General features: G+C 31.8%; 1 protein-coding gene and 1 long non-coding RNA gene across 4 annotated transcripts in view; both read right to left on the minus strand.

Annotated features, from left to right (window-relative positions):
• The window catches only part of LOC143075489 (uncharacterized), a 391914-nt gene that overhangs the window by 298006 nt on the left and 77215 nt on the right, over positions 1-16693 (minus strand). The gene's annotated exons all lie outside the window — the stretch shown is intronic.
• On the minus strand, positions 4353-8956 carry LOC143075481 (uncharacterized). 3 transcript variants are annotated; one of them, XM_076250912.1, is made up of 4 exons: positions 8823-8842; positions 8259-8349; positions 7580-7647; positions 4353-6893 (listed from the first exon to the last, which is right to left on the minus strand). In XM_076250912.1, exons 3-4 carry the CDS (start codon positions 7580-7582, stop codon positions 5154-5156), a joined length of 1743 nt encoding a protein of 580 aa, XP_076107027.1. In that variant the 5' UTR covers positions 7583-7647; positions 8259-8349; positions 8823-8842; the 3' UTR covers positions 4353-5153. The 3 variants fall into 3 exon arrangements, with proteins under 3 accessions (XP_076107027.1, XP_076107026.1, XP_076107028.1); XM_076250911.1 differs by lacking the exon at positions 8259-8349 and having other exon boundaries at positions 8823-8956; XM_076250913.1 differs by lacking the exons at positions 7580-7647; positions 8259-8349 and having other exon boundaries at positions 8823-8951.

Below are 16693 nucleotides of genomic sequence, written 5' to 3' on the forward strand. Positions count from 1 at the left end.
ACAGTAATACTTACTATATATAACTGGTCTCCTTCTTTCTTTTGTCAAAAAAAAAATCGCTTGTTTATTGTTAGTTCTACTTTCGGTTGTCCCTTTCATTGAAGTCAAAGGATATGAAAATATTTAATTTATGTTCAACTTGCTTGTTTTAAGGAAAGAAGCACTAGCTGTTCAAAAACGAAAGTAAACGTACTATATACAACTATCTAATTTTCTATAGATATCAATCTGATTTTCTAAATATTCAATCTTACAATTTTAAATATAATTTTCAAATTTATATGTTACACTATATATCCTAGTGGTGATTTTTTTTTAATTCTAATCAAGAAACGTGTTAAAATGAAACTTATGAAATTAGTTTATGTATATTTATCCTGTGTATCGCTTGAATAAATCTATTATAACAGAATAACGATTTTAAAAATTCAGCTCTTTTCTAAATCAATAAAGGTCAAAAGCTTAAGGTGAGATTTACCCCACAAAAATAAATCTGATACTTAAATTAATATAAATGTGTGTACCAATACTTACCAATAGTACACCTTGACAATCGTTATAAATATTTCAGATCAAAAGTTGCTGAACATCTTAAAAGCAAAAGTTACTGGAAAATCCGCTTCAGTAATTGAGATCATTGCATAGTATATATGTTTGGATATATTGTATAATACGATCCATATTGATTTATATGCTCTAAATGGTAATTTTATAATAAAAACATATGAATTTGATATTGGTATTCAATCACGTTCACAATGATCTATTTTTATAGTGTTTAGATTTTAAGAATGATTTTATTTAGGATAAATAGGGGAAAAAATATAAAAGGTTTACGAGAGATTAAAAAATCAGATTCCAATCAAGATAGAAAATGAAAATTAGAACTCCAAAGTAGGACTAGTGGACTTAAACCGTATGAGAGAAAAATAGTCTTAGATATGAACTTTAATGATTGTTTTCCGACGGTTTGCGCTATAGACATGATAAAAAATATTAGATTTTAACTTTGATGAATGGTTTTGCAACGGCATTTTTTTTTTGGTATTATTTTTTAGTATACGTAATTGCAATCAATTATAACTGGTTGTACTATGTAAGTCAAAATTGATAGCCGTCAAATAAACAAAGTAGCTTGGTACCAGTGGACTTAAACCGTATGAGAGAAAAATAGTCTTAGATATGAACTTTCATGATTGTTTTCCGACGGTTTGCGCTATAGACATGATAAAAAATATTATATTTTAACTTTGATGAATGGTTTTGCAACGGCTATATTTTTTGTATTATTTTTTAGTATACGTAATTGCAATCAATTATAACTGGTTGTACTATGTAAGTCAAAATTGATAGCCGTCAAATAAACACTATATTTTTTAAAAGAAAACATAACAGTAAGACAATGTGGTATGAATGCCAATGAGACAATTATCCAGAACTGTTCAAATAAGTAGATAAAAGTTATAGACTACCATATAGTCTTAAAAAAAACACATGTCGTATAGTCATCTGCTGATCATGAAGGCCCCGACATGATGTGTGAAAAAAAATCAAACGAGAAAATTAAAGGCCTTAAACATACAATTACAATTCACGAGAAACAAATATGACACTAGAGCAGTGGTGTAACAGGACAACATAAGAACTAACTGTAAAAAGCAGTTGCAGGAACAAAAAGCAACTAAATAAACATAAAACCAATAGACACAAAGGACCGATAATCTCTGCTACTGTAAAAACTATCAAATAAATTAGAATTTAGATTAAAAGTCTTGATCATTACACATCGTATTGATTAAATGTAAAGACACCATTAACAGTTCCGGAGCACATGAGATCACCCCAAGTCTTTATTTTAGTTCGAGATGCTTAGACGTTAGTTTTCTATACTGTTTTGTGTGTACTATTGTTTGTCTGTTTGACTTTTTCTCCTTGTTATACGCCTGTCAAATTTTGATTGGACGTATCATGGTATATACAAATGTCCGGTGTCCGTCCGTCTGTCCGGTGTAAACATGTCGCACCGTAACTTGAGAACGACTTATCCAAATTTCATGAAACTTAATATAGTTGTTTCTTATGATGGTCAAATGATTTGTATACTTTTTGATGAAAATAAAATTAAAACTTTTTGAGTTACGGCACTTTGTAACTAAAACAGGGGTGTGTTTTTTTCACATGTCGCATTGTATCTCAAAAACGATTTTTGATTATTGCTTAAAACTTTACACACTTCTTAGTTATATTAATCTTAAGATCTGTATACTTTTTGGTGATGATTCAAAATTTCATTTTTGAGTTATTGAGTATTTTGTAAAAAAGGGGGAGTTTTTTTTACATGTCGCGCCGTATCTCAAAAATGATTTATGGTTATTGCTTAAAACTTTACACACTTCTTTGTTATATCAATCTTAAGATCTGTATACTTTTTAGTGATGATTCAAAATTTAATTTTTAAGTTATTGAGGTTGCAGTCTTGTAATTGACTGCTCCATAGGCTTACATGCTAAACAGCTGATCTTTGAAAATAAAACAATAATAGAAAAAAAAAATCATGTTCATATCATGTATGTACTAATGTGAAATTGTGGTTTAATCGAGAAAAAAATTGGGTTATGCGACGAAGAATAAAAAGTTACGTAACCTGAAGTCAAAACATTTTTTTTCTACTTTCTGTTTGCTATTTTTACTAGGCCTCACCACTTCCAGTAAACATGATATCCTTCCACTTTCCTGGATTGATATCCCGAAAAAAAGCAAGATTTTTTTAAATCTATGTATATGTTTCAATTCAGCATAAACCTATAATCACCCAAAAAAATTGAGTCCAGAAAAAATTCAGAAAAAAATGAACTATTTTGTTTCCCTCAATGTTTTGAAACTGGAAACTGGAGTTGTAATACAAGACTGGTACCTTGAGTATTTTATAAAAAAGGAGGAGGTTTTTTTTTACATCGCCGTATCTCAAAAACAATTTATGATTATTGCTTAAAACTTTACACACTTCTTTGTTATATTAATCTAAAGATCTGTATACTTTTTGGTTTTGATTCAAAATTTTATTTGACTGATATTTAGTTTTTTGTAAAAAAAAAAAAAAAGCGGGGGGTCACATGTCTCGCTGTATCTCAAAAACAATATATGGTTATTGCTTGAAACTTTCTCAGTAGCCATAGGCGGATCCAGGCTGGGGGCGGGCCCCTCTTTCTTGGGAAAAATTTGGTTGATTATATAGGGAATCATTGAAGCATGACTGGAGCGCCCCCTTAGGTCAGTCAGCTCCCCCCTCCTATGATTATTGCATTAAACTTCCACACCAGACGTCGGGCGTATCCTGCGCTCATGGCGTAGCTGTTTATTATTAAACCATGGCGTTTTCAGTTTATTTTCGATTTTTCAGTTTTAATATCCCTCTGTTATCTTCCGCCCTTCTCTTAGAGAACTCTAGCAATAACTACAATTTGTACATCGGTGGATTTTTGAAAGGAATATTGTATGTCCTAAATATGACTGTCAATTTTAGTGACATTTCCTATCATGATTTTCTTGATAGAGGATAGCGGCTCACGTGAAAGCTATTAAACCAAGAGTTCCAAAAGGGGAAGTTGAAATTCTCCCTTCGTAAATTTTACGGACGCCACCATGAGTTGGTTGGCCGTTATGGAATAACTGCTTCACAGATGATTTCGGATATATTCCTTACGTCGTAGCTATAATCCCCTTCCCTTTCATGAATGTGACCTACCGAATGAGACTATTTACCGGATTTTTTATAACATGAGCAACACGACGGATGACACATGTGGAGCAGGATCTGCTTACCCTTCCAGAGCACTTGAGATCACCCCCAGATTTTGTCGGGGTTCGTTTTGCTTATTCCTTAGTTTTCTATGTTATGCCATGTGTACTATTGTTTGTCTGTTTGTCTTTTTTTTCATTTTTAGCCATGGCGTTGTCTGTTTATTTTCGATTTATCAGTTTAACCGTCCCTCTGGTATCTTTCATCACTCTTTTAAATTTCCCGCCAATTATCGCGATGAGAAACCTTCGATCATCGGAAAAATCATTCATCGATGAGCAAACTTTTGAATATGGTAGGAATTTTCATGAATTTTTTATGATGATAATTATCAGTCGGTATTATCTCTTTTTCGTTAATTATCCTTGATAATTTATATATATTATTTGAAGACAATGGCTTACATAAACTGTTGAATGTCGTGTGACGATCTCCAGATGTTTCTACATTCGAATTGTTCAGATCAATTCCAGTATTTTTTTGGTGGATTTCTAAGTATGAAAAGGATATTCGTACAAAAAAAGAAGGATAAGTGTAATATCAAAAATAGGTATACACAGACAGGCTATTTATTTGTAAAACTGACACACACTAAATATACAATGAAATTTCACAAAACGTTTATGGTAAATTACATTTGTAAAAAAACATAAAATATAAAAAAAGTTGAATATAAAATAAATTATATATTCGAGTATAGGGATTAAAGTAAACTACAATTACTTCCAAACTATTTAAAACAAAAGGTACCGAAAAGGGAAAACAAAATTGTGATATAAATGATTAGGTTAATCTAGGTACATATTTGTCAAATTAACCCGTTTAGCGAACTTAATTTAAAACGAAATACCACAATAAAGATATTATATCATTGTCAATTGCGGGAAACAATACCCTTTCTATGACATCATCGTTCATTATTAAAATATGAGTACCTTACTGGTTTCATATCTTAACTAGATAAATATATAGTTTTACAAAATCATTTCAATATCACAAATTGCAAATAAACAAGGAAAATACAAGAGCATTTAAGGTCGCAAGAGAATACTTGTACTTGCATTCAACAAAAGAAAAGCAACAAAACAGTGCTATCATTTCAGATTTTGTGCTTCAATTCAAACTCAGTAGTCCAAAATGAAGACAATAACAATAACAGGCTATACATCTAACATGTTTTACATACGATTAAACTACAAATAAAAAAAAGAAACCAACTATTTACATTCACTTACAATCATACACGATAGACAAGCGCTTTGAGTGCCATGAGTTCCATCTAAGAGTCATATAAACATAATAAAGGTAAGTCGACCTTTAACTGCAGTAGAGACAGCATCTAGCACGTTTACCATCACTTTAAACCAAAAATTGAACCAAGTGCGGAAAACCCAGCAGCCCTGACCTTATCTAGGGCCTTCTTCTCTTCCTCTCGCGTGTTATATTTTGTTGCCTTATGTATGACACCTTTTTTTATGAAGTCCATCGGGTTCTTTGGGGTATCTGGTCGTTTTAATGGAATATCTGTCTCCTCCTCAATTACCATAAATAAGGTATCAAAAATAGCTTTTGTGAGTTTAGAACCGTCACTGGCTTCTTTCTGCAAATCTGACATCATGGTTATTACTTTTGGTATTCTTATTGCAGTATCAAATTTACATTTCTTCAATTCTTCCATTTCTTTCATAGAAATCTCTTCTTCTTGTTTTGAACTTTCGCATTCTTTATTCATATCGAAATACACTTTGAGCGCTGCTTCTGGGTCTACTTTAATTTCTTTAATCTTCTCTCGGATTTCTTTGGCTTCTGTTTCAGTTATATGGGCTATTAAATTGCTCTCTATGAAATAATGCTTCAGATATTTTCTCTCCAAGCAATCTATCATGTAGGACAATACATTTTCAAGGGCAATCAATATAGTCGAATAACGATCAAAGAAACCTGGATCAATTTGTTCGCATTTGTGGTAAAAGGCAGTTTTCCAGTGAAAAGTTGTAAGTATTGAAGAGTACTTTTTAAGATAACCTTTCTGAAGAGCTTTAAGAAGCAGGACACACAATCTTTGATCAGAGCTGAGACCAGAAGCTAAGATCATTTCAGCTTGGTTGAACCCGAGGCAAAAGTCAATACCGGTACATGGGTCAACAATTGCCGGCTTGGCTACAACGTACACCTCCGACTGACAGATTTTATCAACAGCATCGGAGCTCGGCCAAAATACTTTGTCGCTATTCAGAATTCTACATTTCCATTCTTCCAGACATTTAAGCTTTCCATCAATAGGGAATGCAGCAATAAAATCTTTGCTTGATTTGTAGTTGAATTTAACCCGGCATACTTTTTCGTTTGGTGTATCGTCAGTGGTACGTCTTTCGTTTGCCTCAGTGTCCTGTTTTCTTCTTTTCGGCTGAGAACACTCCGGATCGCCGTCTGAGGCAACTATTAACCCTACAAGGATCTGTCCTATTGTTGTACTAAATATGTCGTTTTGTGTTGTCTCACCAAGCATCTTGAGAAGGTCGGTAAGGCGAGATCTCATACTGGGAGTTAAATCATCACCAACTACCTCGAAGCCAGCATAATGTTCTGTACACATGCCAGGTTTAGCTTCACGGTTGAATTCGGCGTGAAGAGTTTGTCTCCCCTTGGTAACACGTGGTATAGTAAGGACATGGAATAGACCTCTCATTATTTTAAAAGCATCTCTGTCGACCTCCTTTAGAATACGACTGGGCAGGTATTTCCCATCTACCAAATTGTGAGAAAATGAATGCTGAATTTTGTCACCTCTTATGTGGACAAAACACGGTAGATCCTCTCTATGTTCCAACGCGTCTACGGGTATGGATACTCCTGATATAATCAGGTAATCAAAATCTCCCTCATTTATGTTTGACCGCAGTCTGGTTCCTTCTGTAGTGCTCCCAACCACCATACATTTTTCCTTACCGAAATGAGATGCAAAGTTTGTGATGTATTTGCAGTATCGGCGCTGTCTGACATCGTTCGGAACATCTTTGTTTTGATCCTCTAACGTTTTATAAAAGGACTCTCGCTGTTTCGAGACATCCTTATTATCACTCAGCATATTACTCTGAAAAGATAAACGGAAAAGTTCGTAAATTTTGTGCGCTTTTGTGACGTCTTTATCAGATAGAGGGGATCGCCTGTATTCCTTTTTTCCAAAATGTATCGATCAAGTGTCTTTGTGATCGTCATTATGCAGTATTAACTAGAAATAATATTTTTTGTAAGTACTACATCACTATTCCCTAATGATTCAGTTCTGATTATCAATTATAAGAATTTAGTTTGCATAGCATTATCATGTTTTCAACCAACGCTTAACGCGGGAACGCAAGTGACCACGCCCTTAAACGCACGAATGGTGTTCACTAAAACCAGAGTTTTTGACGGAAATGCAACGAACTCAAAAGTTGTCTATTCAAAATACAATACACATCAATTAAGATATTTTCTTAGCACAATGTAAATTAAGAAGGTGGTTTGGTAACCCGAAAAATAGGATTCAACATTTCTTTATTATAGAGGACACGTGTGTACCGCATTACTAAAGAGTTTATAGAAAAGGTTTGAAAACTTTCAACAAATTTAACCATCTGATCGGGGAACAACTCATGCATGCAACGAAAAGGAAACTAACTTTCCAATCTTAGATATAACAAAATGAAAGTGAAACACTTATATTGAATGAGAATAATAATATTTCAGCTAGAAGCTATAATAGTTTAAAAACAGGTAGATTTCTGACAAAATTACCATTCTTTTTTTCACTTTGAATTCTTGAAATGTTTTCCTCGTATGTCTTCAGAACACTTCTGGTCTCACTGTAGTCAAAAGAAAAGGGAAAAATGAATATTAAAAATATTTAATTTGTCCTTTAATTATAAGGAATTTTCCTATCATGTAAATAATGATCTATTTTTAGCGTTTTAAAAACCTGAAGATTGACGTTATATTTATATTTAAGTCGCATTATAGGTTACATAAAATGTGAAAGACTTTAAAAAACGTTGTAACAGATACATATACATGTAAGTATGTGTGTATAATATATATCATGTCTCAAATTATGAAAAAAGAGATAGACGTTACAAAAGCGGAACACAAGTCGGAATTCAAAATTACATACACATCTATTAATTTTCTAAGTAGAAAGAAGTAAAATGTTAGCAATGTAAATTAAGACGGTGTTCTGGTAACCGACTTTACCTTACTTTATTATAGGGATGTGTACTATCTTATCAAAATATGAATGAAAGATAATACAAATTGTTTGGATGCTTTCAACATATTAAACCATTTCACAGGTAAAGGGAAACAACTCAAAATGATACTCACATTCCAGTTTTAATTTAACACACTTATATTTAATGTAAAAAATTGAAAACAACACGTTTAATAATTTCATGCGTCCGAAGAGCTTTTCTGAATTTACCTTCATCAGGAACGCTCAAAGCCAAACATTTGAAATCCGAAGATGTATAAGTACCGAAACCGTTGTCAGAAGAGCTATATGTCAAAAATACCTAAAATAAATAGCCAAATTCATTTAAAGCCAACTTTGCCTGAGAATAATAATGTTTCTGCTAGAAACTATTCAAAACAGTTAACTTTCGACATTGACGAAACTACTGGAGTCGATTTCACAAAAAAACTTACGACTAAGATTGAATTAAGTATACTGAATTGTTTATGACTTACGATTAATCTTAGTCGTAAGTTTTTTTGTAAAATCGACTTTTTTGTGAAAAATTTCCTCGAATACAAATATTTTTGTTGTCCCTTTGGTTGTTTTTTATTTATTTTTTTATTTTTTTTGTAAAGTAGCAAAGATCACAAAATTTTAAAAATGCAATGATCTGATCGAAAAAAAATCAAAACTTATCTTATCCTACATCCAATAGAAAAAAACAAAAACATATATATTTGTTTGTTTGTTTAATCTAAATGAAAAAAATAAAGACGTTTATTATGACCATATATAACATTCCGTACTTACCATAGACCTTCAATCTGCTATTTTCAAATCGAAAGCTACTGAGTAAAGCACTTTACATTTAAGAGATCCCCTGGACATGCGTTGTATCGTAAAAGCAATAGTTATTGGGAATTCCACATTCCTTCATTACATGTGTTATATTTTGGGATTCGGATATTCTTTTAAATGCTCTAAATACGTTCTTTAATTATAAGGAATTTTCCTATAATGTAAATAATGATCTATTTTTAGTGTTTTTAAAAACCTGAATATTGACGTTATATTTATAAATAGCAAAGAACTTATAGAGGATTACAAAAGTTTTAAAAACGGATTCCAATCTAGAGGGCAAATGCAAATTAGGGTATTAAAGTCGCTTGGTACCTGTGGACTTGAACTGCATGAAAATGTTGATTGAACCTCAAAAGATAGTTTTAGCTACGGTTTACGGTTTTCAAATATAGAATTTCACTTTGATTAATGATTCATTGCTATAAATATTGTTCCTTTCTATAAGTAAAATATGACCTGCACGTATTTCTCCGTCCTCCTAAGTCTTTTCAAAATATACATATTTTTATGTACTTAGTAGGTAATGTTTAATAATGATAAATTCCTTTATTGTGTAACGAGAAGACCTAAGACAAATAGTTTGAGGTCATTCATAAGTTTTACGATATATTTTTATGCCCCACCTACGATAGTAGAGGGGCATTATGTTTTCTGGTCTGTGCGTCCGTCCGTCCGTTCGTTCGTCCGTCCGTCTGTCCGTTCGTTCGTCCGTCCGTCTGTCCCGCTTCAGGTTAAAGTTTTTGGTCAAGGTAGTTTTTGATGAAGTTTAAGTCCAATCGACTTCAAACTTAGTACGCATGTCCCCTATGATATGATCTTTCTAATTTTAATGCCAAATTAGAGTTTTTAACCCAATTTCACGGTCCACTGAACATGGAAAATGATAGTGCGAGTGGGGCATTCGTGTACTGAGGACACATTCTTGTTTCTATTCTTCTAAATAAAAATTGATCTAGTAAGAAAGACAACTACTACTGTTAATAGAAAACAATCAGATCGATACACAGTGTTCAACAATACTACCTCTATATACATTCTAGTTTGATCCCGGAGTACTCTTTGGTGTCTCGTTGACTTGAGCCAAACATCATACTGTTTCGATTGTACCAATAAGTAACTTCTCATTACAGATTTAGTTTATTAAAAGCCAAGACAATCACAAAAGGTTCCATGGAAATAATTGCAAGACAACATCAAAAGATATTATTGCTTTGTATGAGATTGTGAGTGAAAACTATCGAAGTGCGAAAAGAATTTTTTTTTCAACACAAAGTATATTCAGTAATCATCAGCTATTACATTGGAATTGTCTCCCTTTTCCCGACAAAGACTAAGCAAAACTTGATTTTACGTACATATTTTGTTGTACTGAATTATTGAAACGTCTTGGAATTTGGGTTTCAAACGTACAATTCGTGATATTTGTAAAAATTGCAACAAACTTTTCTACGACGTCTGATTGAGTGTTCTGGAGAAAGACAATTGTTTTCTAAAAAAAAATAAGATCAATTATTTGTAGTTTTTTGACAGTTCGATGCCATATACTTTTTCGGGGCTCTATAAAGTATCACAAATCACTTTCCTTCTTGAAATTGTTATAAAGAAATCACTTGTAGATATATGTTAACACTAGAAAAGTTTTTTTAGTTTAGCGTACAATTTTTGTCGGGAAAGGAAGAAATCATCATTTATAAAGATCAAAACACCAAAATCTTCTTAAATCTTTAATTGTAAAATACAAATCGTCAGTTGAATGTGGAAAAACTATGCTTGTAGGTTCAATATTATAAGATAATTTGAATTTTTAAACTCTAATTATTTTTCGTTTAACCCATTTATGACTATTGAACATCGGTATAGTACTGTTGTTTTTAGTTGAAAATTTGTAACTAAACTCATCATAGAAACCAGGATTGAAAATTTTTATTTGGGCCAGACGCGCAGTTCGTCTACAAAAGACTCATCAGTGACGCTCGAATGTAAAAAAGTTCAAAATGCCAGATAAATTACGACGTTGAAGAGCATGCATTGAGGACCCAAAATTCCTAAAAGTTTTGCCAAATACAGCTAAGTTAATCTGTTTTCTCTGTATTTTTTGTTCCGATCTGATTAGTTTTGCCACTTTCTATGTACTTTTTGTTCCGATCTGATTAGTTTTGCCATTTTCTGTGTACTTTTTGTTCCGATCTGAATAGTTTTGCCATTTTCTGTGTATGTTTTGTTCCGATCTGATTAGTTTTGCCATTTTCTGTGTATGTTTTGTTCCGATCTGATTAGTGTTGCCTTTTGCAACTGATTTATAGTGTTAGTTAACGTTCTTATGTTACAGTGTTACACCATAGTCCTAGGTTAGAAGAGGGTTTGACACCCGAAAATATCGCATAGTACTTTTAGTTTATTTAGGAAATTAAAAGGAATATGATGGTGATCTTAACTTAGTAAACTTCCGCCTCTTTTTTACTTCTAATATATTTATATACGTTCAAGAAAATATTCCGTTTAATCTTGCGTAAAAAACCCTTATCGTTACCTAGATATCAGAAGTTATTGTATAAAAAAGCGAAATCTATGTTATGACGTGTGAGCCTTATTTTTTAGTTCTATTTTTTTTTATCAAAGCAAGAAAACTTATTGGTTGAAAAAAACAAGTAAGGAGTAAATAAAAAATAAACCTCATAGTTTTGTTACAGTAAAACTAAAAACTTCAACACGGGTTTTTTTAACCATGAAGAGATCTATACATATTTTGGGAAAATCAGATTAAAAATAAAACACATTTAATAATACAAACTATAACACAACCGTTTTATGAACTGTCAAAAATCAAACAGATGCTTAATTCGTTTGATTCCACTAATATGAAATTTACAAAACTTTATATGGGTACTAAACATCTGGATACGTCTATGCATCTTAAAAGTAAAATAACAAAAATACAGAACTCCGCGGAAAATTCTAAACGGAAAATCTCTAAGCAAATGGCAAAATCAAAAGCGGATAATTGGCATAGTTTCATTTGCAATCCGGCATACCACATCTTCTTATTTCCATATAGATAACTTTTTATTTAAAAAAAACGCAAACGGATTTGAGTAAAACCATTATAGGAATACAATTTTCGCCTTTAGACAAAACCGGCAATTTTTGGCTGCATATTATGATCTTATCTAGTTGAAAAAAAATTATCGGTGATTTATCCTTAAAAATTGGTACAAATGTGTCATTTTCAAAAATAAACCACACTATACTTCATTAATCCAGACATAGATTGGTTGGTCAAATCATCATATAGTATTTGCAATCAAGCGTATGCATATTGAAAAAAGCACAAAAAATAGAAACATTAGGAAAACCACTTACAAAATGGTGCATTAACGAAAGAAATATTAATTAACACTAATCAAGGTTCGTCTTTCCTATAACTCATTCAATACTCTTCAAATCGAGCTATATTCTTGGTGATTCGTTATTTGCTGAAAGTTCCCTTCCATGTTAATCATTGTTCATGCTACCGATGTTGAAAGTTATTTACAATGTTCTTTTGATAACCAGTGACCCGTTTGACCTTTCACAGCAACAAGCAGTAGTGAATTATAGCCAACAAGATGAATCATAAGAAAAGTCTTTAATTTCCTCTCAAAAGTGCCAAAAATATATCAATACTACCAAAGATATCATCTTTTTGTACAACGATGAAAAATAATTCTTTCGGAAAGAAATGAATTTCCTAATTGAGATTGGGATTGTCATGGCGAAGTAAATACACACATCAAATTTGTCCAATTTCATTGGACGTTTCGGCGTCAAAGAAAAAGATCGTCCATCATGTTTTATAGATATTTTGATCAATATTTCGTTTGATATGTGCAGAGTCAGATTTTATTATGTTCTTTAAACAGGCTATAGATTTATCACTGTCTTTCTCCGGGGTAATGATGTCAAAAGCAATTTTCTGTTTTGGTTTTGGTCAATACCAGATATCTTATCATGATTTCATTTCTTTGATGGATACATTTTAGTTAAATTAAGACAAGTATTGCATCTTTTCTATTTTGCTCGACTGTTTTGTGCATTTTCTGTCCACAATTGTCAGTTATCCCATCTCATGGAAGCTAAGCCAGAAAAGCATAAACTGGTCGATGCATTCCGTCTTCCTTCTTTTTTTTCGTGTTGTTGTTCAAAACTGTTACACATTATCCTAGACATGTTCATTCTATAAAGATCTATAAAAAGTTTCATGTTACGATGTTTGAAATGTAATTGTTTCCTTTCCTGCTTTTATTCGCCATGTAAAGTTAGCAGCTTTGTATGTTGTATTTCTCTCAGCTGTTCCTTAAGTTCATGTTTCGAGCAGCAACTTGTTAATGTTCTAGTCATAATATTCAAAGAAAAAATCCTTTACATTGTTTGATGTACAGATGAAATAAGAAATTGTAATATTAAATTAACTTGACCACATTATATGGAGGACAATGGTATAGCTAGTACACATATATATGCAATTTTGATAATATCTTCTATAAAACAAAATGCTTCGAAATGTGTTCATTAAAACTTTTATTGCGGTGAAGTACGTCCATTATTTATTTTTCATTATTCAAAATTCAATAATTAATAATTAAATAGTTCATTATTCACTATTCAATGTAAAGTGATGAATAATGAAAAGTGAAATAGTTTATGTTTCATTATTCAAGTTGAAGCGGTGAATAGTGAAATAAAAATTGAAAAAAAATGACTGTGACACTATAGCTATATCCCGTATTTCTAGATTTGTATTTTTGGTGTTATCTAACAAATATTCAAATACATATCTGAAAAAACCGAGCTGAAGTACGTCCATTATTCATAGTTCATTATTTAAAATTCAATAATGAATAATGAAATAGTTCACTATTCACTATTCAATGTTTAAAAAATGAATATTGAATAATGAAATAGTTTATGTTTTATTATAGTTCCTTGTTTCGGAGGATAAACTAGTGGGTTTTCCTAACTATATTAAACAGAAATTCCTTGGTTCAATGTATGGACGACCTAAATATCAAAACATATATATCAAAATTAAAATATTCTACGTGGTCTTATTTTCAATTTTCACTGGACCTTTGCTATTCTTCATCCTTTAATTATAGATATAACAAGTCGATTGTGCAGCAATGACCATTAGAGGAGTTACGGAGGACCTAAATGCCAAAATATGCGTGAATATTAGAAATAGCCCATTTTGAATAATGAAATGGATATTTTGAATAATGGAATGGATTGCTGCGACCCTTTAGCCCCAAATTATAGATATACCTTATACCTCATTCGAAAGCTTATTAAGAGAGGAAGAAAAGGTATATAGTCAATATGTTCCGCAACGAATATTAGAGGAGTAACAAAGGACCTTAATATCGAAATATGCTTGAACATTAAGAAATACCTTATTTTGAATAATGGAATGGACAGCTGTAATCATTATTCAAAATATCCATTTCGTTATTCAAAATTGGCTATTTCTTAATTTTCACGCGTATTTTGGCATTTAGGTCCTCCGTAACCCCTCTAATGGCCATTGCTGCACAACCAACTTGTTCTTTATCTATAATGTTTATCTATCAGAGAATGGAGAATAGCAAAATGATAAAAGACAACGTACAGTATTTTAATATTTATATCTATGTTTTTGTATTCAGGTCGTTAATGCATTTAAGCAAGGATTTTTTGTTGAAATAGTTCGGAAAATCCACTAGTTTATCCTCCGAAACTAAATCAATATATAAAATTAAAGATTTAAAGAGAAATACGGGATATAGCTATAGTGTCAGTCAATTTTTGAATTTTTATTTCAATATTCACCGCTTCAACTTGAATAGTGAAACATAAACTATTTCATTATTCTTTATTCATCACTTAAGGTGGCTCGTGGGTACAAAAATTTCAGCAAATTTAATTTTTCATTACACATTTTATCTACTACACTATTAGTTATTACTTTATGATATGGTACAAAAATCAACCCAAAAAACCGATTCGGTTTGGCCCCAGATGACTTTTTAAATGTTTATATCATTGAAAAAGGTCCAAATTATCTCCCTTTGGTGCAAAAATGCCATTTTTTGGCATTCAATTTGAAATATCTTTTTTAACTCATCGGTGACCTATATTTTTTATTATTGTTATCAAATAAACTGTACATAAACTAAATAATTGTAAAATTTAAGCGATTTCTGTAATTAGGTTATTTTTTTATTTCGATATTACCTCTATTTCTCCTATTAGCTCAACAGAATACAAGAGGCTGTCACAACGACAGCAAACCGGATTTATTTACATTTATTTGTGTCCTGGCAATATCAGATGATATCATTACTAATGAATGGTGAAAGTGAAAATCATCAATATCAAATTTGACCTCTATTTTGTCATCAGTATCAACATTTTGAAATAATAATATTTGAAAAGCTTAGATTGAATGGTTCATGAGCAAATGCAACAACGTGAATGGAAACGCCATTTTACGATCTTTCAAGAACCATAACTCCTGAACAGTAAAAGTCAAAATCGTCATTATGGACCTTGACCTCTATTTTGTCATCAGTAACAACATATTAAAATTTCAAAAGCTTTGGTTGAATGGTTCATGAGAAAATGCACGGACACGACAGGAAACACCATTTTTCAATCTTTCAAGAACCATAACTCCTGAACGGTAAAAGTCAAAATCGTCATTATTGAACTTGACCTCCATTTTGTCATCAGTAACAGCATATTAAAATTTCGGAAGCTTTGGTAGAACAGTTCATGCATAAATGCACGGACACGACTGGAAACTCCATTTTTCAATCTTTCAAGAACCATAACTCCTGAACGGTAAAAGTCAAAATCGTCATTATTAAACTTGACCTCCATTCTGTCATCAGTAACAACATATTAAAATTTGGGAAGCTTTGGTAGAACAGTTCATGAGTAAATGCACGGACACGACTGAAAACTCCATTTTTCAATCTTTCAAGAACCATAACTCCTGAACGGTAAAAGTCAAAATCGCAATTATTGAACTTTACCTTCGTATAGTTGTCAGTAATAACATATTAAAATTTTAAAAGCTTTGGTTGAACGGTTCATGAGTTAATGCACGGACAACATTTGATTGCCGCCCGCCCGCCCGGCCGCCCGCCGTACATCCCCAAATCAATAGCCGACATTTTTGTCACAAAAATCCGGTTAAAAAGGACATTAACCAAAATGTATGCTTCTTCCAGAGGCTGATTGTGAACTTAAATGAACGGTGACCCTATTTTTTTATTTCATTTTTCTTTTAAGTATATGATAAAGTTCATTTACAAAAAAATGTAGGGAAATCCTATATTAGAAAAAAAAATTGATTTATACCCAGGAGCCCCCTTAAAACATTGAATTGAATTTTGAAAAATGAAAAATGAATAATGGACGTACTTCAGCGCGGTAAAACTTTTTGGGGAAATTTATTTTGTGTCGTTGCTCGGCTTTTGTATTTGCTTTACCACACATCTTTCTTTATTCATACTGTTTATAGCATTTAAATTGTTGGTTCATTTTATCTATTACATTTTGATTTTACATAAATGTACTCTCATCGTGGAACTAACTAAGATGTTTATAATATAGATCATTCAATCATTTAAAGTTACTATAAACATTGAAGACAAGTTGGATACATAAATTGCGATATTTTTAGACATTAGTTATAACTGTTTTATTTGATTTGTTCTTTAACCTACACAAATGGTTACAGAACTTGTTTCCCCTTCCAGTCACTATACTTACAGAAAATGGCACCAGTAAGCGAAAGA

The sequence above is a fragment of the Mytilus galloprovincialis genome, chromosome 5 (assembly GCF_965363235.1).
Source record: "Mytilus galloprovincialis chromosome 5, xbMytGall1.hap1.1, whole genome shotgun sequence".
Classification (NCBI taxonomy): domain Eukaryota; kingdom Metazoa; phylum Mollusca; class Bivalvia; order Mytilida; family Mytilidae; genus Mytilus; species Mytilus galloprovincialis.